We start from the raw sequence: 26,223 nt of genomic DNA on the forward strand, positions 1-26,223 counted from the left end.
ATACATAACCTGCTCTCCCTGTGAGAAACAGCACTGTAGGTAATCACAACATAAACTTCTATAACAGAACAATTAGGAAAAATTACCCGTTTTTAAAGTCCTTTTTTTCCTACAAATTGGTCAGAATCATAACTGAATTCAGCTTGAAAGGCTGGGAGGTTCACCAATGGCAGCAAACCTGGCAAATGTAACTTGTGCAGTGGGGTGCAGTCTGCTCTGCTGGCACTCCCCAAAATACTGCTGGTGACAGCTCACAGAGAACCACCAGACTCTCACCTGATGCAACGCCTGGGGAGACCTTTCATCATCAACTGAGGAGCTAAAAGACTAAGTGGGGAGCAGAAGGAGAGGACTTATTTCTTCATCTGCCTGCAGATAATGGTGCAGACATATTTTGGCAGAGCCTTATTTTTGGGCAACCCAACAAGCATTTGCGGCAAGAGTCCCTGAGAGTGCTGATGCACAGTTCCCATAATATCCTAAACTAAGAGGTTCCTTGATCAATACTGGCTTATACTTAAAAGGCTTTTTCTGGCTGAAAGCTGTATTCCAGGTCCAAGTTTTAGCTAATGGGATAGAAGATCACACAGCTCTACTGAGGTTGTGTGGCCAGGTTTTGGTAGCAGCAGGAGCTCCCAGAGAGGTTTCTGTGGGAAGTTGCCAGAAGGTTCCCCCATGTCTGACAGAGCCAATGTCAGCTGCTGATGGACCTGTGGCTGGCCACAACTGAGCCAACCAGGAATTACAGGAATGCCTTTGTGGTAACATATTTAAGAAGGAAAGAAAAGTTATAGCACAGAGGTAATTGCACTCAGAGAAGAGAGGAGTGAGAAATGTGAGAGGAACAACTGCGGACCTCAAGGTCAGTGGAGAAGGATGGGGAGCAGGTGCTCCTGGCACTGGAGCTGAGATTCCTCTGCAGCCCTTGGTGCAGCCCATGGTGAGGCAGCTGTGCCCCTGCAGCCCAGGGAGGCCCATGGGGATGCACAGATCCACCTGCAGCCCATGGATGGAGCAGGTGGATGCCTGAGAGAAAGCTGTGAACCTGTAGGAAGCCCACAGTGGAACAAGCTCCTGGCTTGCAGAACCCTGGAGAGAGGAGCTCACGGTGGAGCAGATTTCCTGATAGGATCTGTGAACCTGTAGGAGACCCATGCTGGAGCAGCCTATTCTTGAAGGACTGCACCCTGTGGAACTGCAGTTCATGATGAACTGTAACTCATGGGGAGGACTCATGGTAGAGAGGTTTGTGCAGAATTATCCTCTGTGGGAGGAACCCTGCACTGACCCAGGGATAAGGGGAAGGACTCCTGTCCCTGAGTAGCAGGAGAAACAATGTGTGATAAACTGACCACAGTCCCCCTTCCCTGTCTCCCAAGACAAATATAAAAGACTGTATCTCCCAAGCCAGTACAAAAGACTATTTAGATTTGTCTGCAATACAATTAGAATTTAGCAGATTTATACTGTTCAGAAGACTCAGCTTTTAGTACCCACAGTTACTTAAAGGAAATGAATATTTTACTCTTAATGGGAAGTCTGTTCCAACGGGAAGTCCATTCAAAGAAGAAAATCAGAAGGCTGCTAAATTTAAGGTGATGAAATTGCACTGAAGTCATACACTGTGCATGTACAGCATCATTCTCTCATTTGTCTGGTGAATAAAGCCACTGTTTATAAATGTGTTTTTACCAGATACAGTTTTAACATTTTTAGTACAGCACAACCTGTACAGTTGAGACTTATCCACAGTTTGTTGGGGGTTTTGTATATTTCTGGAATCGAGATGCTTAAATTATTAGTTAATATTAAATTATTTTGTTATTTTTAATTTTTTATTTTTTAGACATGATCAAACAAATGCCACTTTTTGCAAAACCTCCAGTGCTGAAAGCAAAGTACGAAATATCCATATATATTTCTCTCTTCCTATAAACCCACACCTACCAACTGAATACATGGCCATATTTTTGTTTAGCTACCTGACATGTATAGCACCCACTGCATTAAACATGATTTTTATAGCTGACTTTAGGTGGAAGTTTTTACAGAGACACACTGTACCACTTCTGTGATCACCAGCTGACACCAGTGCATTTCTGGGACATAATCACTTCAGCTTTCTGGATAAAGATCAGTGAGCAACTAATAAAAGAGTCCTGTAACAAACAGACAAGGTGAGACACTGAGACACAGGAGATCAAATTGCACCTCTGGGGAATACTGCACCTTATTCAGATACCTAGTGAGAACAGAGTTATCTTTATTGCTCCTCATCATGTATCTTCCCAAGAAACTTGTGAACATTATTTTAAAACATAATTCTGTTAATTTTGTATTGTAAGGAGACCAGCTGTGCCCTTCCTCTCTTTTATGCAGTCACCCTATTAACTTTGGGTTGTAAGAGTGTGCACTACATCTTAACTGTCTTCCTAACTGCATCACACACTTGATCTCAGTCCTAAATTCATTCTGAGGTAAGGGTGCTTTTACAAAGGTTCTTCCTTAAAGGAGTCAGTGAGAAGCAGTGTGGTGTCATCATTACCTTGCCATTCTCTCATCTCAGCATCAAGATTTGCACACCGAGATTAAAGCTGAGACAAGCTGACAAGTTTTATTCCATGCAAAGGTGACTCAGAGTTGATATTAATGACAGTCATCTGTGCCGAGGTTTCGAGTGTCAGGTCCTCCCACAGAACAAAAACCCCAAAACCCAACTAAATAAGCCATCTGAAAAGCAATGAGGAAGGAAGCCCAAAACACTGGCTTTGGCCACATTTGTGAGTCTGACACAGCATCTGTGCTAGGACTTTCTTTGGAGCTTTAAGGATACGGTTACAACCACAGGAAAGAATGAGTAAAATTGGTGGAACTATGGAAAACTATCTCCCAGTGCCTGGCAACCAGTGAGAGTGGCGTTTCTAAGTGGGAATTTCATTCCTATTACAGGCAGTGTAGTACCACAGGTCATATCCTGGACAATGGCAAGTATTGGCTCCAGCAGCAACTGCTGTGTTAGCAGAAGAGAAAAAGCTACTGAAAAGCTATCAGAAAATAAATACCGCTGGCTCAAAGAGGATAAATTTAGGGTCTACATACAAAAATAAATAGATTCTGCAACAGTGAAAAACTGAAAAACAGCCCTCAAGTTTCCAAAATATTTTCCAGTGCTGTGATGCTTCTGATATTTCAAGGGCTATAAATTATCAGAAGTATTAGTTTCATTAATGCAGGAGGATGAACAGACACTAATCAACATGAATCTCTTTTTCAGCCAAAGCATTTTATGCTTTCTATTTAACTGCTTGTTATATTACACTGTTTAGCACAGTACTTTCAGAATTCTTTCTGTTTAGGAAGGAAATTATTGTGATAAATGTAACAACTGACAGTGATAACTGTTCAGTTCGTCATTTATCTGGTGACTGCTTGGCACGACAGCTTGAGTTTGAGGTCAGGTATACCATTTAGAAGAAGGTATTTATCTTTTAGTTTGCTCTGGTCATCAAATACTACAATATTTCATGACTAAACTCCACTGTGTCACTCTCCTGTGGCAACACTGCACTCAGCATCTGTTTGATGCTGAAACCAGGACAGAAGAATTATAAAAAGAATAGTCCACCATTATAAAAAATACAGACATTAACATTCAATATTGCACTGTGAATCAAAACAGATACCATTATGAACATGCTTATCTGGGAACAGAATTGCTCGTAACTCTGTAGTCTATTTAGAACTGGCAGAGGCTCAATGAATTTGTATACAATCAGAAAGCAAGTGGTTCTTGATGCTGGTGAAAATAATTCTCCCTCAGTTCCTTATTATTAAAATGTCAAATGTCTGAACTTCCTATCCCTGTGATTCTATTTGAACATAATAGTAATCTTGTAACAAAAAGGAGGATGATTCCTGTATATTTTTAAATTTACTGCACCAAACCCACAACATATCAAAACCAGCAAATTTGCTTTTTCTTTTTTTTTGAATGCAAATGCTCATCAGTATTTGCTGTTCAGCTTCTCATGGGGTCTTACTGAAGAAACTGCATTTCATCTCATAGTATATACCAACACAAATTGGGACAGCTCCTTATATGTTTCTAAAATTGTAAGGCAGTATTTTAACTGTCACATTTTACTTCATGGATAACATATACATTCCCACACATTATTTTATCAATGAGAACATATCAATAGGTTATTTTCTCTGTTCCAAATAGACTAAGGACATTCTTTTTAGTAAATGTATTTTAGAAAGAGTATCACAAATGTGTGTGTCATGACTTGCTGCCAAGCAAGCTAGATATTTGTGTTTGAATTGAGATGAAACTACAGTACTTAACCAAATTTACTAGGCACAAGTACATGAAATCCAATATTGATAATAATTTATGAAAGTAAGAATACTGATTCCTACAATACTGCAAACTTAGTTTATGATAACATAATTAGTTACACTAATAACACTGCTTAGGCACAGTCTTGCTAATTATGATATTATAAATATTAATGATATCAAGTCTTTGTATTTGATTGCCCCTGGTAGGATCATTTATCACGGTATTTCCAGTTACCCGTATTATATTATTTTTCTTCCTTTTCCCTTGAATGTGCATTCCTGGACAAACAGCCATCCTGAGCTTATGCCTGAAATGTATCAATAGCTTATCAATGATGCAGCCTGCTTAAATTTAAATGCTATTATTTAGTAGCAATGTTACAATGATATAATTCAGTGCTAATACAAATACACAATCAATTATATCCTGTATGTCTTTTAAATGTCTAACGGAGCCAGCCAGACAAGATCACATAGGGCTTTGTTTTTATTCTTTTTCATGTGACCTGATTCAAGTTAAGATTCCTTTGAATTATTAAATGCTTCCTTAAAGCATATTTTCACGCAACCTTTTTAAGGTTAATTATTGATGTAGTGACAAGAAAAAGAGACTAAAAATTACAGTTTCTTTTCCTCATTCAAAAGGACATGAGAAACATCTTTGACAACGGTTGTCTGTTCAGTGAAATACAAAGGTAATACAAAGACAGTACACTGACTGCAGCTTTAAAGAAGAATTACAACAAATCTGTAACATGAGTTGGAAATGCTGTGTGGGTTTCTACAGGTGTTAAAGGAAAGAAGTTGAGATATAACCCTTTGAGCCTGGTTTAACTGCTTAACATAAGTAGATGAAAATGAAACTGCTTATATCTTGGTTTATTTTTAAGCAGCGTATTATCCAGAGCTTTAGGAACAGGATTGTCTTTCCTCCTTGAAGGTAATGTTATAATTTTCAGAGCTCCACAGAGAACAACAACAATATAGGAGTCTCTAATCTCCTGCTAAATCCAATTCCAGTCATCAGCAATGATAAGCAGAGATTTGGAGGCGTTTGACACTCCAAATCCTATTCTTTTGTAATTCTTTACTTTTTACAACATTTTCAACAGTCGTACATCAGATTTTTGGAAGGATAATCAATAGGCATGATGTATAACTGAAATCAGTCTTCAAAGTGATCCCCTCTAGTAACCAGAAACAAAAGCTTGGCCTCCCTGCTGTGCAGGTATTTTGCTTAGAGCAGGAGGCAGCGGGGCAGCAGCAGGAAGCCAGTTACACCTCCCTGCTTCTCAGCACGGATCAGCAGGTGCCCTGGTGGAGGGGTGAGCAGTACAGGGGCAGCTGCAACCCATTGCACCTGTCAAAAATCTCCAAAAATGCTTTTGTAGCAGGGAACTAGCAGAGCAGAAAAGAAAGACAGTCCAGAAGGTAGGATTTCGTGCTGACCATAGCTTACATTCTTATTTCATCACAGACTTTCTAGGTTTAAATGATCTTGCAGAATTTATTGAATTGTCTGGTGTCACTGATCCTCACCTGGAACTTCCCTGCCTTGCAGAGGGTTTGGACATGAAAGCTTTCAGCTTACATGAAAGACCATGAGATGCTCAAGTATGGTGATTGAAGGACAACCCCTACCTGATCTAATGTTCCACCTAACAGCTGGTCTGTGACTATCTGTCTCACTTGTCAGAGCCAGTGCGAGAGGGTTTTTGCATGTCTCCTGAATGCTGCACCTTGGCTGGAATACCCAGGAAATTCTGGCACAATATTAGTATCAATCTGAAGCGAGCTGAATTTCATTAAAACAAGCAGTTCCAGAACTTATTCTAATGCTTTTGTAATTTTACATCCTATACTTTTTTCATGACATGATATTACGAATCATGTGAAGAGATCATATCTATAGTATAAATGTTAGCCCATATCAAGTCATTTCAAGCTTGTCTTCTTAGGCTGCCTACACAGTTGTTAATATTCAGAAGGAAAATGACTTGGCGACTAATTGTGATAGCAGCAGTGATTAATCAAAGTAAGATTTATCAAACTGCATACAATGATTATGAAATTATGTTCAAACCCAAGACATAGTGTTATTATACAGGAATGGCAATGAAACAACATACCTTTCCCATCAGGTCAGCAATTCGAGGTACTGGTTTTCCTTTCTGATGGCACATGGTTGCAGGACTCTGTCCATCCCAGTCTTCGAGTTCATCAATGCTTTTCAGGTAAAGAAGAGCTTGCAGTCCAGTGCAGTAGTCATCAATAACAGTGAAATCTTGATTTTGGATCGCACTGCACACCTATGAATTGTAAGTCAGTTATCAGCACCATCCTGGCAGAGAAGCATATGGCACTAGCAAGCTCTTTGGTCTTACTGATTACCAGGTGACCCTTCCTGCAACTTCACTGGGAAAGAACTACAAGAATTCAGGATAATCGTCTGCTTAATCCTATGTCATGATACCACCACTGCAGTTCAGGAAAGAAAGGGCTCAATAACACCAGCTATGCCCAGATTTCCCAGCAGCAGCTCTTGGAGCAGACCTGAGGGCTGCTCAGAGATAAACCTGCAAGCCCAGACCAAGGAGTGCTTGCTGGGGAGCTGATGCTGAGCATGCCAGCACACCGGCTAACAAACCACCACCAGTGCTCAGACCTTTGCCTGCAGACGCTCAGTGGTATTCCCCAGCCTGCTCTGTTCAGCAAGCACAAGTATAACCAGTTAGGTCCCAACCTAGCAAATCACAGAACCACAGACTTACTGAGACTGCAAAGCATCTCTTGAGATCGTGCTGTCCAACCTCCAGCTCAGAGAAGGGTCAACTAGAGGAGGCTGCCCAAGACTGTATCCAGTCAGGATTTGAATATCTCCAAAGACAAAGACTACACCTCTCTGGGGAACCTGGTTCATTGTTAAATCTCCCTTGCATCTTTTTTCTTATATTTAAATGGAATTTCCAGTTTGTGCCCATTGCCTCTTGCCATCCCCTGGATACCCCTGAGATGAATCTGGATCCAATAGAAGCACCTCAGCAAACAGCACTCCTTAAGCAGACCTTTCAGTATGGGTGAGCATTTCCAGGCACAGAACAGAACAATCCCCTTCTACCATTCAGTGCAACTGTGCGGCCAGACCGCTTTATTTTACAGACTTCAGAAACACAGATAGCAATACAGCTTTAGAAAATATAAAGTAGTGATCCCTGACCTGCAAAGCTTAACATGTAAAGACAAAACTACTCACCCCAAAAAATAGTCTGACCATTTACATGGATTCTTCTAGATCATTTTGTGGATATTAACTCAGGCTTAAACCCACAGAGATCCCCAACTAAACCAATAACTGAATAAAAAATCCCTGACTGTTCTCTGAATACCTGCTCATTAGCTAAACTCTAATCAGCCATCAGTGACGAGGTGCAGGGTTGATTGAGTACCATTAATTATGAGTCCCTGGAAATGCTCTGAAATTCCAGATGCGTCAGTGTTTTCAGCCTCTGATTCAGCTTTTATTGTAAAAGCTGAAAGGAGTGCTCCTGATAATACCTTGACTCTATGCATACATAGTGAACACAACAATGAAATAGCCACCTACTTTAGAACATGAATTGGTGCACATGCACAAACACATCCACACTTCTCGGATGTGGAAATACACTTTAGATCGCAACGGACATCAACACTTAAAAAGGACAGGAATTGTATTATTGTTTTGCACATGTCAGAAATGACAATACAACTTGCAGTCTGAAGGCACGTATACATTGCATTGGGAAATACCATATACTACAGCTGAACAAGGAAAAGAAATCAGGGAAAGCTATAAAATAAGCACAATAAGATATTCTATGCAGTACATTTACATTACAAAAAAATCTGTTTCTCTGGAGAAACTGTGTGGGCATTAATTAGGTCTGTTACACCTTCTACAGGCTTCAAGACTTTATCCTTTTTTTTGAGAGCAATTATAGAGAGCATCATAATAATTTCCCGTAGAGGTTATTTAACTGCAAAACTCCACTGATGCTTATTAAAACCTTTTTGTTCACCAAGAAATTCTCTTGTTTTTTTAGTGCATGGATAACGCTTTTATTATCTACTCTTAAAAATACTAAAACTGTAAAAAAAATACAGTTAAAAGCAATGTCATGTCACTTGAAACAAGTTCAGACACTTTTGTCAAAATCCTGAAATATTTTGACAAGATGTATACACATGAGATACACTGGAGGATACCTGTAATAACCTTATAAATAAAGAGGCTTTTACTGTTTTCCAGCTTGTGGTGCAGTGTTATGAACTGCAATAATATAAAAATGAGTGGAAGATAATAACACTAAGAGCTAACTACTTGATCCCTGTGATTCTATATGCAGTGCACTATTTGCCTTCCCTGGAAAGCCTAGATAGTTCCAGAACTGAAGGCAAAAATGTAATTTTTAAGAAAAATGTAAATCTCTGCAGTAAAGAAAAATGTTACATGAAATGGAAAGGCTTAGAACAAACAAGTGGTCTCAAACAATCCTTTTCTGTAGAAACCTTATGACTGTGGTGCCCAATGATGTGGATAATTAGCAAAAGATATGCCTTTCACTGACTTCACTGGGATAAAAGGAAGTGTTTATGTTTATGGGTATTTCCTAGAACAAGAGAGATTCAAACATTAACACATACAAAACCAACTGAAATAGTTTTGCCATGTTTTTGGCAAATTCCAAAATTCTGAGCTTTAAAATATCTTATGTTGCACATATCAGATGGTGAGATTTGTATTTTAGGTTTACAGTATCTTCCATCAATCTCTGTAGAAGCTTTTGCTGCATTTTAAAAGGTGGTGAACAAAGTGAGGATAAAAGGTCACCATGACCCATCAGCCATGACAATTTCTACACCACAGAGAGAGGTTTTTAGCATCATACCTGGCTGCCTCTGAATCACCAGTTTAAATGACACTGTGTCCTCTTTTCAGCACAAGAGCAGTGGCAGGGCAATAGACCAGGTGAGACTCAAACTCATGCATCCGGAAAAATCACGGAAGAACTGAACCGACCCATCTCCACGCCTCATTAATGCCCCAGCTTGGCTCCTGCTGCTTGCCCTGGGAACAGACACTTCCCCTCCCTTGCAAAGCTCAGTGCTGAGCCCCCTCTGCTGCAATCCAGCTATTGCTGTATTCAAAATGGTTGCTACCACCTCTCATTTAATGTGTTATTAACCCACCTCAAGAGGAGACAGAGGTGAGAAGTGCTGTGTAAGGGCTGCTGTTCGTGCCTCGCACACCGATGGAGCAGCAGGAGCTGCAACCAGCCCTGCCTGCTCAGCCCCTCTCCTCAGCGCCAGGCTGCTGCCAGCCAAGCTCAGCGGAATGTGCTTCCCTTTGGAGCCTGAAGCAAAAGCCTCAGCAGCACTGAGACTTCACAGGTGAGAACACACCCCTGCCATCTTGTGCCAGAGCAGTGGTCTGTGTCCTGTGGCCAACAGGAGCTGCTTATGGACGAGTGTAAGAAACAGAGCGCACCTGGATCCGCTGCTTGTGGGGTTTATCAGCTCAGGGTCTGGCAAGCAGCAGTGCTGGGACTTTGCACAGCAGAGATGGCACCTGGTTAATATCCCTTAATCCAAAATAATCCAAGTGGATCTGTTTAACGAGTAAATTAACATTCAGCTGTTCACTGACCCAGCCTTTCACCTGAAACATTCAGGTAGAAAGTATCTTTCTTCTGTGGAAAATGAGAGACTGGCCCTGTGAGCATCCTATGGGACAGAATGAAGTGCAGGTGACAATGAAGATGTCAGCTGTACTGCTGACAAGAGCTGTCCTACTGGCTTGCTTGTACTGGTCTCTGGCTTTGGACTAGAACATGGATTAGAAGAGAAAGGTGCTACATTTCCCCTGTTTAGAAAGGTAACGTGTATTATTCATATTGCACTAATGCAGCAAGATAATTTCGCACAAGTTTGGTTTTACTCCATTGCCTTGCTCTGTCCCAGTAGCAGAACTGCTACAATTTAATTTGTAACATCGGATCTCCTTCCTTTTCTCCCAGATCCAGACTCCAATGACTACCCCTTACATCCCAAAAGAGATACATGGACCAAAATGCAATGTATGATCAATTATATTGTGCTCTCAGTATTCTAAAATTTAAAACTGCTCAGCATAAGTTGCAGTTGTAAGTTACAATTCTAGTCTACACAGACATGTCTGAGATACCAAAAGACACTGCTTGCTGCTGGTAAACATACACCAAATGATCTCACTGGTGAATGGGGATGTAAAATGAATCACAGGTTAGAGCTTTAAGTTAAAATGGTTCTGCAAAATGTAATGATGGGAGAAGCACGGAAAGGTCCCTGCTGATGTCTTTCATAAGAAATGACCAGTCTGCTCTACTACGAGATACACATAAAAACTGAGTCTAACTTTTTCACAGGATCTGGGGACATTACATGTCTTACTTGAGGAACTGGAGTAAATTGTAAAGAGATTATTACTGTAAAAAAAATTTTACAGGTTACAAGATTGCTAATAAACAGTCACACAAATCCAAAACTTTTAATTAACATATTGTGAAGAAAAAGTTCATTACTGGTGATAACTACTTCCACATCAGTCACAAAACACTGTAAACGCCTTTGCTGTTAGCAGAATCATTACACAACAAAGAGATGCCAATTTCTGAAGTGTTTACTGAGACAAATCCCCTGTGCTGTTTACTGAGAGCTCTGTCTATGTAAGACCTCTCAGTTTTGTACATAGTCAGTGTTTCTAGAAGCAATGGGAAAAACACCCAGGCATTATATTTTATTTCTGTTTCACTCTCTACAAAAATAGATGTGGCTTCTGTTCAAACTTTGGCATATCCCAAGGGACTGCATGGGAGACTTGTTCCACCCATGCAGAACTTGGACAAAGTGCCTGAGGTATTTCCAGCCAGAGCACCCAGTAAAACAATTCCTGTTCAGTGCTGTCCCTGCATTTTCCCTTTGGGAGATGTTGTAGAGGAGAATTTTTTTTCTGTAACTAGAAGAGGAAACAACGAAGCCCTCTTCAGGCTGTGCACTTTCTCTTACCCCATGACCATCAGTTTTTACATAAACTCATTATTATATGGCAAAATCCCAGCTGGACAGGTGATGATGGGGAAGATGGTGCCAAAAATGAACCCTAATTCCTATCTGCATTCTTTCTATTCCATCAATAGCTGGGATTTCAGCAGAGACCACAAAGGAGATGCAGATCTAGATTTGCTTGTGTCAGTTTTTCCCTAACCTACTTTCACCTAACAAGAGGTATTGTGTATAATCTCATATACTGCTAGATCACCTCAAAAGACTGGAGCAAGTCAGAGAATCTAGCCTGTTCAAGAATGTGTTGTTTTGCAAGAAGGGAGTAAGTATTCCTGGTGTGACAAGACCTGTGTGAACAAAAATCCTGTAACGTCTGGCAGCTGTTGTGCTCCAATTTCAAATTGTTTCAAAGCACTCTTAGAACCCTTTGCAAGTGAAGAATTTGTTCTGGGAGACAATAGCTTGGAGAAAATTTTAATTTTTACACCCCTCAGAAATACATGCTTCTCTCTTCAAAATATGGGTGTAAAATAATTGTCACTTTTATGAAAACAGAAGTATCAGCAAGGAGGCAGATGGGTGGCAGTGATACACGGTCTAGAAGTAAGAAGATTGATGGGTATATATTTGTATATACAAATGCAAATCACATAGCTTGACTGTTCTACCATATTAGTTTCCATTTGTTGTAGCTGTACAACATCAAAGCAGTGATGTCTCCGTATATTGCATTTAGTGGTAATGTAACGGACTACCAAGAAAAAAAATCAAAGTGAGAGTTTCTAAGTAGTTTCCTGGCAATTGAGACAGCAGGCTCTTTCATCTGTGCTGTAACTGTGGCAGTGCATTGATTTAAACTCCTTCTGAGATCTCAAATGCTTTTATATTCGTAGGTCTCGCTGGCTGCTTTCTTTTTGCCTTTTTTCCCCTTCAAATGATAAAATTCTAGCATTTAGCAGAATGCCATCTTGCTTCCCCAGAAGATGGAGACTTATTTCAGCTTTGGTTCTAAACTGCATAGGATTTGTAAATAAAATAGCTCTCAAAATGCCATTTGATTAAGAAATTTGCCTTTGACTTCACATTTTAAAATATTCTGACCATAGCAAAGGGATAAACAACTATTATTTCTCTGAGACACCTGTGAGAGGGTTTACAATGCATTAAAAATTGTGCTTTTCCATTAGTCTCATTGACTCCCTTTGAAATAGTTTTACTGCTATGTGCAAATGGCAACCAAAATGTTCATTATTTTGTATTATAATATATTTTCAATGTTAGCATTAATCATCTTTCTACAGAAGCTTTCTTTTTCTATTAAAAATTCTTCCTGATAAGTATTGAAGACATAAATTCACCTTCCTGTTGGAGAAACATTTATGAATGCCTGAGCTGCTGTTTAATGTATAGTTGAAGCTACTGCTTTCTTGATTAGTGTCTATTGATTAAGAGTCTTATGAAAAAAGACTGAAGCTGTGAATGAATGCAAGATGGTTCAGGGAGGATTGTATTTGTGCCCACCTGTGTATGTATATGTATTGCCAACCTTAAAAAGATTAATTTTATTGTGCTGGGAAAGAGTATTATGATAATCTAGGTGAGGTATACATACAATTTAGAATTTATTCTCAAGAGCAACTAGCAAAAATTGACTCAGCTAAAGGAAGATCTTTCTGCTCCGTGAAATCTATATGCTGCATAGCTCTTGCCTATGGAAATGAAAATGTATGTTTTCTAGCCCCTGTACAATTTAGATGTGCCCAGACCTCCAGAGCAAAAAGCAGCAGGCACTGCATTGGTTGTCTGACACAGTGCTCATAATAATGTGGCAAGAGCTGCAATGCGAGAGCATGCAGACAAATAAAATCCCCTCGGAGAGGGGTTTCAGTACATACAGTCTTCAGGATACCAATGCCTATGGAAAGGCTGCCTCTATAATGACAGTTCCTCCTCCTCATGTCTCGCTGAACACTGACTTACCAGTACATTAAATGCGTAGCCTAAATTATCCTTTCTATCTAATTATTACTTCTGCTAGAGGGTTGTAGGATTAAGAACATTAGGGGAAGTGGTTTATCAGACAATGTGGTGTAATCTCTGGAAAAAAAACCCTGAGACTCTTTGTTTTAAAGGACAAATTTGTGAAAAGAAAAAGCTTCCAAAATATTGATATAGTACAGATGGAATGATTTGATTCACTCACATTAGCTGCTTAAATGACTCTAGAGATATAGGTTAGCAGATGGAATGTTACTTAACAAGTCTTCAGATACTGGATCAAGATGCAGAACTGAATTGGATGATAGCTGATAGCCTCTTTAAAGCATTACAACTGAGCTAATATACATGAGCTAATGAACTACTATTTGTTTCAGAGCCTAGTACAGCTTTCAGAAACCAGTTTGAAGGACTCAAATATTACATCTGTGAATTATGGGGAAAAGAACCCTCCTTATCTTTGTTACTGAGTCCTAGACTTGGAGTCCTAATGAGCTGGGGTTTTTCTAGTGACACTTTGAGGGATAACACACAGAAGAAAGATTCATAGATGCTAATAAGTCTAAGGCTCTGAAAAGTAGGCAACCATTCACATAAGGCTTAAGAAATCGATATTGAGAAAAAAACCGCCAAAAGACTGGATTGTCCAATGCCATGTGGGTCTCAGTAAGTCAGCGAAGTATTTCAGATACTGTGTTATATCATACCTCAAGAAATTTCATCAGACAAGCTTGAGTTAAATTGTCATTCTAATCGAAAGTATAGGTTAATGTCAGTAAATAGTGCAGCTCAAAATGAGTTAAAGGGAGAAGAAGGTCTCCAGCCCATGCAAGACAAGCTTATGGCATAAGATCTTCATTTCCTGTAACAGCTTGGATTGTCTCCACAACAGGACAGCATAATGCTGCCATGGTGTCAGCAGAGCTGGGCTGGCACTGAGGGAGCAGGGCAGGGACCAGAGGCACAGATATACAGCTGCAGCAGCCAGGCAGCAGGGAGAGCCCCACAGTGTGTGCCGAAAACACAGCAGCCTCCTGAGACAGCCTTACTGAGAAGCTTAAGGTGATGGTCACCCTTCCTGGCAGAGACACCTCAAAGCACCTGATGCTGGGGGCTGCAAGACAGATCTTGCTCATGTACCACACTCCAGCAACCCCAGACAGCTGCGAGTGGCCAACTATTAAGGAGGAGGAAAAAGTGGAGAATCCATTAGCCACCTATCAGACGAGGGCACGGCAGGAGATAAGAGCACGTAAGGGATCCTTTAGGAATGTTATCCAATGCATTAATTCCGAGCCGACTCAAATCTATTTTTCCTCCCCTTAAGTTCTCCACTACCAATTAATGTATCTTTGATCTAAATAGCTAAAGTGGGTGTTTGGGAGTGGGAAACTGGTACTTATCAAGGGACCCTGAACGATGCAATTTTGTATCCCGTGTCTTTGAGAGGAGAAATGCAGAATAAATCAAGAATTTTCAGAAGGCTCCCTGAGGTAACTGGGTTTTTTCCCTGTCAACCACCCCTAGAGGAATGGTTACATTTCCTTATCTCACTAAAGCATTCTGTCAGTTCTTGGAACTACAAAGTGGACCTTTATGCAGTAGGTGGGCACACACACACACTGATAAAAGTGCTGATCCTGATCATCTTTCCTAAGAAAACAAATATGATTCCACATGCCTTGAGCATTGAGGAGTCTGGGAAACAGCTTCATAATAAGCCATGTATAGCAAATTGTATCATCGTACTGCAGATCTACAAAATGAAAGATAGCTTTGAAAGCAGATGAACTAACTCCCCTGTGTAAACAGTCCAATCACACATAGAGGCTCTACAACTATCTTTAAATATATGCTGAATATCACTTCATATTTCATTTATTAGCACCCAAAGGTCTCACCTCTCTCTTAAAAGTACTGTTGTGGAAAATAGAATCCTTCATCTCTCCCAGTGGTTCTGCAGCTGCTGGTACAGCATCACCAGCTGTGTCAAGTAGATGCAGATTTACCTGACCCATTTCCACAAGCCATATCCCCCAGCTTCAAAGAAACTTCTACAGCTGGTACCAGTTAAGTCACTCAGATCTGGCAGTTTGAGGATAAAAGTCATCAAGCAACATTACACAGATGTTAGCAGTGTTTTTAAGATTTTGTTTTCTGAGAGCAAGCCAACAGGAATATGATCATCTCTGGAACTGAGTTGGTCTGGTATCCCATTTTTGGAAATGTGTATTTGTCAGAGATGAGTGTGGTTCTAAGGAGGCACGCTTTTCAGAAAAGAATGGTGTTCTGAAAAACGTGTGGAAAAGAGTCAGAATTACCAATATGTGCTGTTTGACAACACGGAGTGCAATGGCTCCATTTAACTTGAAAATGTCTGTTTCGCAATCCAAGTTAATTGGAATGAAAAGGTCAAAACCAAAATATGTTGCAAAAACATTGAAACAGATTTGATCCACCCAAATAATTTTCTTCTTTTAAAGTGTTAATTCCACACATTTTTAGAATTTTGATTATCAGCCTAAACTGGAAAACTTTTCAATGCTTAAACTTCCCTGTGACAGAATAACTATTTCCTCATCACTGGCAATAGTCAGGCTCATTAATGCTTAACAGATCCAGGGTCAGCCTTCAGTGTTCATCCCAGGACACTCTGAATCAGACACAGCAGGGACTTGAGCCCAGATCTATTTTGATTAAACAAAATTTGTCAATGAAAAACTGTTTCCTCAAAGAAATTTTCAACAAATTCTAATGAGAACCATCTACTGAGGGACATCCTCCTGTGACCAGAATTTTGAAAGCTACAGACCTCTCAAAATCAAACAGAAAAGCAATTTTTCCATTTTAGAACCTCAATTCAGTCCTGCAATGATTAACCCCTCATCCTTTTGAGTCTTTCCCTCTAGTACTCTCACATTTTATTTCAGCTAAAATTACTTTCATCCTTTATCAGCTTGCCTGTACGAATTTGTGCAGCAGCTGCTGTGTCCATTGAAGAGTGAGATTCATGTGAACAAAATAGTTCTGACCCTGTGAATCCTTCGTGTCTGAGATAAAAACCCACTTCCACATTTCCTTAGGGATTGTTTTACCTATCTCCATCCAAATAATAAATATCAGCAAGAAAAGCAGCAAAGTAACTCAGGATATTGAAGGAAATTAAACCCTTTCTTAAATGTACTGCCAGCTCCCAAAATGTCAGCTTAGAAAAATGCTTTCTCTGTTTCTTCTGTTCTAATTACATGGATAAAAGGACCCCTCATCAGCCAGTTCAAGCTGTGTCAGGGGGCTTGTGCGGTAGCAGGAAAAAAAAAACGTATTGCTCCCTCCTTGCTGTGCAGAAAACCCACTTTTTTACCACTGGGAAAAGTGACAGATTCGTGACCAAACTGCAGCCAGCCCAGCACCAAGGCCAAGCTGAGCTGCTCAGCAGTGCATTCCTGTGCCACTGTGGGCTCCAGGACCATGCCTTCCCTGAGCACAGCCTCTTCCACTGCTTGCCTTCCCCTTCTTCCTTTGCCAGGTACAGCCTCTGATGGAAAGATCAACAGAGCTGCTACGATACGTAAAGCAGAATTTCTTAAACATGTATTTTCTTTGTATGACTGACAATGTTTCCAAGAAGAACTTCTCTGATGGCAGAGCTTTGCAATACTGAATGTTTTACATTTTCTCTTTTTTGAAAACAAGTCCCCTGCAATTACAACACATATAACATAAAAAAATCACAACCCCACAGGAATTTTCCTAAGTAATTATTGGAGATGGCAGACAGGAACAAAGAAACAGCGTTTTCAACTGTGCTTATCTTGCCTTCTATTTATTTTCAATATCCAACAAGGAGCTGGGTACACTTCCAGATTCAATTTCCAGTCACCTCCACACGTACTCAAGGGAACTCTGTCTACAACTGAACTAGCTTCATGTCCAAAAGTAACTTGAGCTGAGTAAAACAACTTGCCTGCAATTTCATCAACAATTAACCCAACCTCTTGTGAAGAGTCCTCTCCATGTCTCATTTACTCTGTAAACTTCTTTAAACAAAACTCACTAGGTGTCAATTCACACCATGTGCTTTATCTGCATGGAGAACAGCTCTGCGTGTTCATGTAAGAGAGCAGCAGCACGAATCCACACCAGTAGTGTGAATCCACATTAAAAATAGGTACAGCAGTACTGGGTTTTCAAAGGACTAGCAATACTGTGGATCCGTGGGAGAGATGGAGAAAAACATGTTGACAAAGTAATTATTCCTCACGTTGCCTCAATTCTTAAAGTCCCTGTGTCACCAGGCCCAGAGAAGCAGGGCAAACACCCAGGCAGATCAGGAGAGTGGAGCAGACCCAGTGTCCCCAGGAGAACAATCCCCTGCAGAGGCTGCAGTGACTGGTATAGGACAGCATTTGAACTGATGCTCAATTGAGACCTAATTGTTAGTAAATAATTATTACCATACAGTGATAGTTGAAACTACTTTGCATGAGAATTCATTACAAGAATGCCAAATAGCAATGGTTACAGAATGAGCTTTAATTCATTCTTACAAATTTATGAAATAACAATCCTATCTATGCAGACTTCATTTACTAGCTGGTGAAATGAGCAGAAATAAAGGAAAGCTAATAGATAAATCCCCTAAGCCGCTCCAAATAAAATGTAGAACTGATGCAAAACTGTACAAAATAATAGGCATTATTAGCATTTCGTCTGTAACTTTACAATGTGGTGATTTAAATATCGCAAATTTTCATTAAAAATGGCAAGATAATATGTAAGAATCAATAATGAAAACCTGTTCTAATTTGACCTTTTTTACAACTATAACCAAAAAACTTTATAGATTGTTTTTGTTTGACAAATTCTGATTTTCTTTAAAAGAAATTCGCACAAATTCTCACTATCAATTAGCAATTTCTCTCCCAATCATCTGTAATGGAGCAAGTGTGGCAGTCGTCTAATTACTTTTTTTTTTTTTTATTAGCAAAGATAGACAGTTGAGAACAGGTTGAGTTTCTGTAATTAGCACTGGGCTAGGAAAAAACCTGAAAATAATGAAATGTTTTCAGAAGTGAATGCTTGGGTATGTCTGTCCCAACTCTTTTCTCTCTTACACATTCATCTTCCTTTGGTTTTATGCCGACATGTTCAAACAGCACTTTGTTCCCTCTTTTGTTTCTGCATGTACTGCAAATTTCAGCTCTGCAGAGAACGGCCACTCCATTCAGTGCTGCATTCATTGAAGACTTTTTTCAGTGCGTGGCTCTGTGAACAGTGGAGCTAATGATACCTGGCTTCCAGCAGCTCTGTGTCTCCTGGTTGGGTTCTCTGACGTCTAATAAGGTGTGACTGCCAATTAAAGCCTTTCCTGTGGCTGACACAGTCCTAACAGCGCAGTCCCATGTGGATTCTCAGAGGTCTAATAAAGGTGAGCTCATAGTGTGCTTGTGCTTACAGTGAAGGAATGCAGCTGTTCTCCCTCCTCTGCTGCTTTTTGTTTCTCAAAATTTGTTAGAGTAAAACACTTTCTACCTCCTGGCAAATTTCAGTGAAAATGGCCACAAAGCTCCAGTGTGATGGAGGATACTCAAACGGATGTACAAAAACCTATCAAGTTTCTTTGGGAATACAGTCTAAAAACTATTTCTACAGTATCTACTACACTTATCTCAATCAAAGGACTTACATCTGAAAAGTGGTTTTGCCTTAAGAGGCATGTTTTTCTTAAAAATTTTGGTGGGTCTAAAGTGCCATCTTGTCTCAGATCATTTTGGTAGCCTGACACTGCTATTCAGCAATCTATTCTTCCCCCATCAATTTTATTGGTGAGAGCAGAATCAGCTCTCAGTTAAAGGTCCAGCACTTTAACTTCTCTGTGTCATAGACAGCTTTGTACAGAAAAGTTTTGTTCTTCTACCCCTCAAGCCACAGGCTGTGTCAGAAACTTCTCAGTGTCCAGCTGGTGCCCAAGTGTGCCTGTTCCTGGGCTTATCTGCTCTTGGAGCACTCCCTGCCTGGCACAGAGCAGAGCCTGCAGCCTGTGTTCCCCCATGTGCTGGGTAATGACAGGCTGGGCACAGAGGGAAGGTGAGCTCTTTGGGAGCCCAGGCAGGAGGAGCACAGGCTTGCTCTGCCACACCTGTGACTGTTTAAGACTTGCAGCAATCCACTCAACTTCATTCTCCTCATGCAGAACTGAGACACAGGACTCTGCACTCAAAATCATGGCTATTCACTGCAAGACAACATTTTTTTTCCCAATGGTTATCGGTATAAACTTAACCTGGAATTTTAAAACACAGGGCAAACGCCCTCACTCCCTTGCTCTGCACTCCCATGATTTGAATCTCTTTTCATTCTTTACTCTGCATACCATTAGATGACACAAACAGTAAATCCAGGATGAGAATGTTTTGGCCTAATCCAGTCCTCTCTTAACTAAGGTATCAGAGTCTTCACTGACTTCAGCAGGCACTGACATGGGCTAAAAAGAATAATAATGAAGTTTATGGAGAAGCAAATCTCTACTTTGCAGCTCTGTAGCCATAAAAAAAGTATAGACTTCCTTACAGAGTTTCACATTTGCACAAATACAATAACAATGCTGTCTCATAGATCAAGTCCCACTGTTTTGTGATGGAAAAGCCTGTTTATTCACACACAAAGGGCCATCCTGCTGTTACAAAAATCTCTCAGCTAAATGCTTCAGTAAAAAGCCTGCTGAAGAAAAAGTAATAATCAAACTGTCCTGAATCCCTTGACACTTTTCCTCCAAAGAGGTACCAACAAGAAGGCTCCTTGAAAATTCTGAAAATCCACAAGCAGTCTCACAAAAACAACTGTGTTCCATGTTGGAGGGAGATTTTATCTTACAGAGGCAAAACTCATCATTATTGTTTTCCTGTCATGGGCTGTTACATTTCCAGAATGGTTTTGTTCTTCCTCAGGTCCCTGAGGTTCCACACACAACTGGTGTTGGGCAGCAGAGAAGGGCATGGGGCAGATCCAGCTCCATGGCAGCTCTGCCCATGGTGGGGCCACACCATGGTGGGAACCTTCTGCCCTTGCCTGGGAGATGAGGAGGGTCCCAGGGCCAGGCCTGGAGGCAGCAGGTGCCCACGGGCTGAACACAACACGGTGACAGCAAGAGCACAGCGCCCATGGGAACAGGACTGCAAGGCTCTCCATCCCAGCCACGGCAAGTGGGGCATTTGCGTGGAAGAAGGTGGGTATGGAAAAGGCTTGGGACAAAGCCACAGGCTGTCCTGCTGGGAAGCAGCATTCCATGGGTGGATTTTAAATCACTGCTGGCTAGAAAACCTTACAGACATGCATGTCTGCAACAGGGGACATGTGTGACCTCCATACTTTGTGAAAAAAGGCATTTATCTGAAAAGGAATCCATATTCTTTACGTGAAAATGACCAATATTCCAGATGAACAAAGTATTCCATACCAGAATATAACACTAAAAGGTTCCACCATGAAACAAGTATACTTCAGAAAGTACCCCTTTGTTCTACCTCTTTTTTTTAGTTACATCTGCTAGAAATAATGACTACAGAATATCTTTCAACAAAAGGTCATTTATGTCAATGGACAGAACATAGAGGATCAGATCACCTGCTGTAATTGCAAATTAATGCTCTACTGCTAATGCATTAACTACACAATATTGATCTACAATTGAATCATACAGGCTACTGTGAAGTGATTTTTACTTTAATATTTTTACGCTTTTATTGCTTTTTCCATAATGCATTTTCTCTTTCTGCTGGAATTTTCTATAATTGTTTCCCATTTTAATTTCCTGCAGCAAGATGACTTTAAAAATGTGACTCTTTCAAAGCCTTGAAAAAATCTAACACACCATCAGTGTGACATGGTAAATCACATACATGTTGCAAAACATTCAAAAAAAAGTGATATACATCTAATTTTGATAAACTGGGGCTTTAAAAAAAGCTTACTTAAATTAGAAATAAAATACCTCAGCCTTACTGGAAGCCAGTAATAATGACCTGTACCACAAAAACATGCTTCTAAACTTTTCTGGTGCCCTTGGTATACAATGATACAAGGATTATTTCCATATTAAAATTGGTTTCATTTTTTTTTTTTATTTTGTGTCTGTATGGAAAAGGGATTGGTAGATTCAGGTATGTTAAAAAAGTATAGTGCTATGGAATCAGCTGTAGAACGACTGACATGTTTCAGCATCTTTAATGAGAATTTAAAAAAACAAGTGGGGTCTTTTTGCAAGTGTTTCTGAAGCCCATAAGGGGGAAGAATGCACTCTTAAATCACTGCATAAAATTTTAAGCCCAGCTACTACTGACTACAATGATCCAGCTTGTTTTCCATACCTGTTGCAAAATTCCTTACACCCAAACCTTTTTGCAAGTAACAATACTAAGATGTTGCCCTCCACCTTCTAAAGGAGGGGACAGAACATATTTTGAACACTGAAACTCTCTCCCCACACCATTTCCTAATAAACCTGCTTAATACCACTTTGGGTGGTTATGGCATACAGCAAAATATGGCTTACCACCTGACTCCTGACTTGTATTGCTGTGTATGATGATTTTGCAAATGGGAAATAAATCCTCATGTTTTAAAAATAAAAGCAATTGGAAAAAATAATGGAGAACTGATTGCAGGTGAAATAGCTGCAGAGGAAAACCTGATCTTGCTTTTAATGGAAGAGCATTTATTATTCATAAACCTTTCCTCTAACCAATATGCTACATTGCAATTAAACCAACTCACACAAAGCCTCCCTATTATCCTAGGCCATGAATGTCCTGCTCCCATGGCAGAGAAGACACAGGACTCTTGTTGAGACACACTGAAGGGAAGCCCAGTGGCCAAGCAAGTGCTGCTGTCCCAGGCTCTGGAGCTGGGCTCCATGGACAGATCAGTGTAACCTGTGCTGTCTTGTAATAAGGGATCATGTTTAATGCTGGGTGATCTGACAGTCCCTCCTGTTTTCAAACACAGCTGGGTAATGGGGTGCTGATAGCAGTGACACATCCCAGTTTTAAGCGCACTGCCTCTTTGCCATGGCTGAGCACAGAGGTTGCTCCATCACTGCCAAAGTGCAGGCTGCTTGCCTCCTGCCTCTGGATCAGTCACAAGGCATCCTTGTGGTTTTGGAAATGTGAACTCAGATCACAAAATGTGCAGTATTGCGTCAGTCTGAGTGTCTCTTCAGAACCACCTCCAACAGAGTCCAAAGCAGACACTTTAGATAAGGGACATACAGAATCCCCCCAGTAGAGTCCCAGCTTCTACCTGCTTAACTCAGGGACTCGCTACGCAGTGAATCTTAATAGTGAATCATTCAATAGATCTCTTTATTTGATGCTATCTACAAGTTTTGTACTTGCTCTGTATGTTGGTACTGGGAAAGCAAAAGTGAATGTCAAAGCTGCTGTTGAAGGAGCAAGTTGGGCATTTGATACCAAGGAAATGTGAGAGAGATCGGGATTCAGGGAAAAGAATATTAGCTGGCTATTTGTATGACCTAGTTTAGAAGGAAAACAATGGCAAAGATGCTCCTAATCCTAATTAGGTTCCAGAGATGACCTATGAAGATGAGGCTGTCTCCTTCTATTACAATGTATCTCATCTGAGAAGCAAATGAGTTTCATCTAGTCCCAGTAAGTATATTTCTTCTATGACTTTCTATAGAAATTACTCATTTCCTTCTCCCTTCCATCTATCCTTCCCATCATGAGGGAAAGTCTTATGGCCTGTATTCACAATCTTGCATGAAGTTTAGTAAAGGCTTATTTCAAAATAGATGCAATTGAACTAGTTCAGACACTTACCTACACAGCCACTTTAGATTCCATTTATCTGAGATTAGTTTAAATGACTTCCCTGCTTTAGTGAAACAGAAATAAACCACTCAAACTGAGGATATTTCTGATCCAGAGGAGTTTAAAATCACTTCTAGAGATGATTTAAGTTAAACCAGGGAAACCTAAGGACAAAATAAGAATTTTTCCACCATCTCTGAGAAAAATCTGTTGAAAAGAAGAATTGTTCTATAAAGGGCAGAAGATCTGCATAGATCCAAGTAATTTGTGGAAGTCAGTTTCAGAGAATTTGATTATTACTAAAAAGAAAAGCAATAATTAATGTTTATTAAATCAAATAGTCCTTGTCTTGAGCACTGATTGGGATGTCTGCATTAAATTATATTTCAGAATTTACCATTACCATTGGGGTAAACCAACAGGAAAGGAAAAGAAATAATAAAACCCAAACAGCTACATAGTTTATATAAAAGGGCAGAAGTGACATTAAACCCCTTGATTTTTAGCCATCCAGAATACAGCAGACATAGAACAGAAAATCATTTCACTCTGTGGAGTTCAGATCATATAAAATTGCTGCAGACAAAGCCATCAAAACTGCAGCTCTATTAGCAATAACAAATGAAATGCATCTAGAGCCCTAAAAACATTTCCTTGCCAATCCTAATTTTTTGTAGACAAATGCTGCCCTGTAATTTGCACCATTACTTAGTATTTATATGGAAGGAGCTCTCAGACAATTGTGTAAGAAAGGTCAATCTTTTATCTGTCCATGGAAAATAAAAGTTTGAATCACTTTAACACAACTTAAAAAAAAAAAAAGGAAATGGTATTAATAAATCCAAAGAACATAGTAAGTCTATAAAAAAGGAACAGCCTTCTAACTCAGCTTCCAGAGATGTTAACTTTGATGTACATTTAAAAAAACCCAGCCAAACCAAAACATTGAGCTGGGTTTTGCCTTTTTTTTTTTTTTTTTTTTTTTTATGTGAAACATAGCAAACAAATGACTAATCTCAGCAGTCACTGTAGCTGTGTAAAAAGGATGGTCACACTGAATCTAATTTCAATGTCAAAGTGAATTGTGGGAATGAAACCACTCTAGTCATCCCATGGAGTGACACAAAGCCGATATTCACAGGATCCACAGCTGCTGTTGTCCATGGTGGGACCAACAGATAAAGGGGCTGAACATCTACCAGAATGTAACAATTTACAATGGGACAATATAACATAAAGACCACCTGCTCCCAGCTGTTCTAACATATATGCTGCAATGGCACCCTGACATGCCTGGCAGAGCAGGTAAAGGGCTGATTTCCAGGCAATTTTCTGGTGCCTGTAACACCAGGCCACCAAGGCTTCCTTGACGACAGGGACCGGCCAACCATGCCAGTGTGGACAGCACCTCAAACCAGCCCTCAGCACTGCAGCAGCCTGCACTGCTAACAGCCTGCACTGCTGAATGCTCCCCACACCTCCCTCCAGTGCAATGCCAGCACCTCGTGCAGGGGGTACAGCTCTGCACCTCGTGTTCCAATGGGCAGCTTAAGGGACACAGATGCCTGATAACAAGAGTAACTTTAAACTGGCTCCCTGTGAGACCAGTGCAGTACTCTTTGGAAGCTCTACCATCTTGAGAAGGCTTTTTGCAGAAAACAAAACCTGAGAACATAGGAAAAACAGATAGCTCGAGCTTAACTCTGTGTCAACCCTGTTTGTACGACAAGGGAGAGATGTTTAAATTTTAAATCCTCTAAGCCAGAGATAAAAAGTACTAACACACTCATAGTTAGCCTTTTCCCAGATTGATGTCGCAACACCCAAAGTTTTCTTTTGGCAACTCCTCCTCCATGTGAAATCAATGTCTCATAGCAAGCAGCATGAAGTTAAAAACATGAAAATTCTTTTCAACGGTAGAACTCCCCACTATCCCAATATTTGAAAGGAGGATACATTATGATCTTAATTACAGTTACTTGAAAGTTACATTGTAAAGAAAGAAGTGGTACCTGTAAGACAGAAGCCCCGCTGTGCAGAAACTGAAGCCCAGCCTCAGCAGAATCGATGCCTCCAGTCGCCAGGATGGGAAATCCTGGGAGAGCACGGGCGATGGCAGACACTGCGCGGAGGGCGATGGGCCGGATGGCATTTCCTGCAGAAAACCAGGACATGTGGTTAGCAACGTCCCAGCAGACCCTGATGGAACTTGCACATCCCTCATGGTACAGCAACATCAGAACTAACATCTAATTCTGAGGTGCAGAGGTTATATTCATTAATAAACTGACACCAAGTGGGTTTCAAGGGGCATCAACACTTGCACAGCAAATTTTGGATTTGGCTGGAATACAGAAAATGGCAGAAACATTTAAATAAACATTGCAAAGCTAGCTTGAATATTTTAGCTGATGTTCAAAACAAACACTAACAATGTCTGAGACAGAAAGCAATACTTTAACACACGGTATACTGCAGACAAAGAGATCTATGTTTCCACATAAAGAATCAGGTTAATTTTTGAACCTAAATGTTGTCCAAGTAAGAGCAAATGTCTCATTTCTCTACATTCAACTAAAAATTATTTAGAAGTGCCATTTAACTGCACTTGACATTTCATATTTTATTTGTTTTTCCTTCTGAATGCTTGTAGATTCAGATAAGTCTTTAAGTAAGCCCCCCCAATAACTAATACAACAGTCAAATTCTCAGAAGAATAAAGTATATTCATTTATGGTAGTATCTCCAAAACTGGAGCTTGTGGTTCAAATGGTACACAGAGGTTGAGTCAGACAACTCCCTGCTATATTTAGAGGATTCCAGTTAAAGTCTCAAAACACTGTGTCTGCAATGTATCAGTTCTGGCTACATTCTATTGATGGCATGCAAGTATTAAAAATATGCCTACAGATGCTGCTCATTAAATGATGGACAGCATAGATAGATGACAGTTTCAGTTACTTTTTAGGCTAGC

The 26,223-nt window shown here is 40.2% G+C and overlaps 1 protein-coding gene across 3 annotated transcripts in view; it reads right to left on the bottom strand.

Moving 5' to 3' along the window:
- Positions 1-26,223, bottom strand: part of DPYD (dihydropyrimidine dehydrogenase) — a 336,246-nt gene that overhangs the window by 38,733 nt on the left and 271,290 nt on the right. For all 3 annotated transcript variants that reach the window (XM_085068147.1, XM_085068146.1, XM_085068148.1), the window contains 2 exons: positions 25,262-25,404; positions 6,474-6,653 (listed from right to left, as the gene is read on the bottom strand). In XM_085068147.1, coding sequence (XP_084924273.1) covers positions 6,474-6,653; positions 25,262-25,404 — 323 coding nt within the window. The remainder of the gene's footprint in view (positions 1-6,473; positions 6,654-25,261; positions 25,405-26,223) is intronic.

Source organism: Lichenostomus cassidix, chromosome 8 (genome assembly GCF_008360975.1).
Source record: "Lichenostomus cassidix isolate B80296 chromosome 8, HeHo_3.0, whole genome shotgun sequence".
NCBI classification, from domain to species: Eukaryota; Metazoa; Chordata; class Aves; order Passeriformes; family Meliphagidae; genus Lichenostomus; species Lichenostomus cassidix.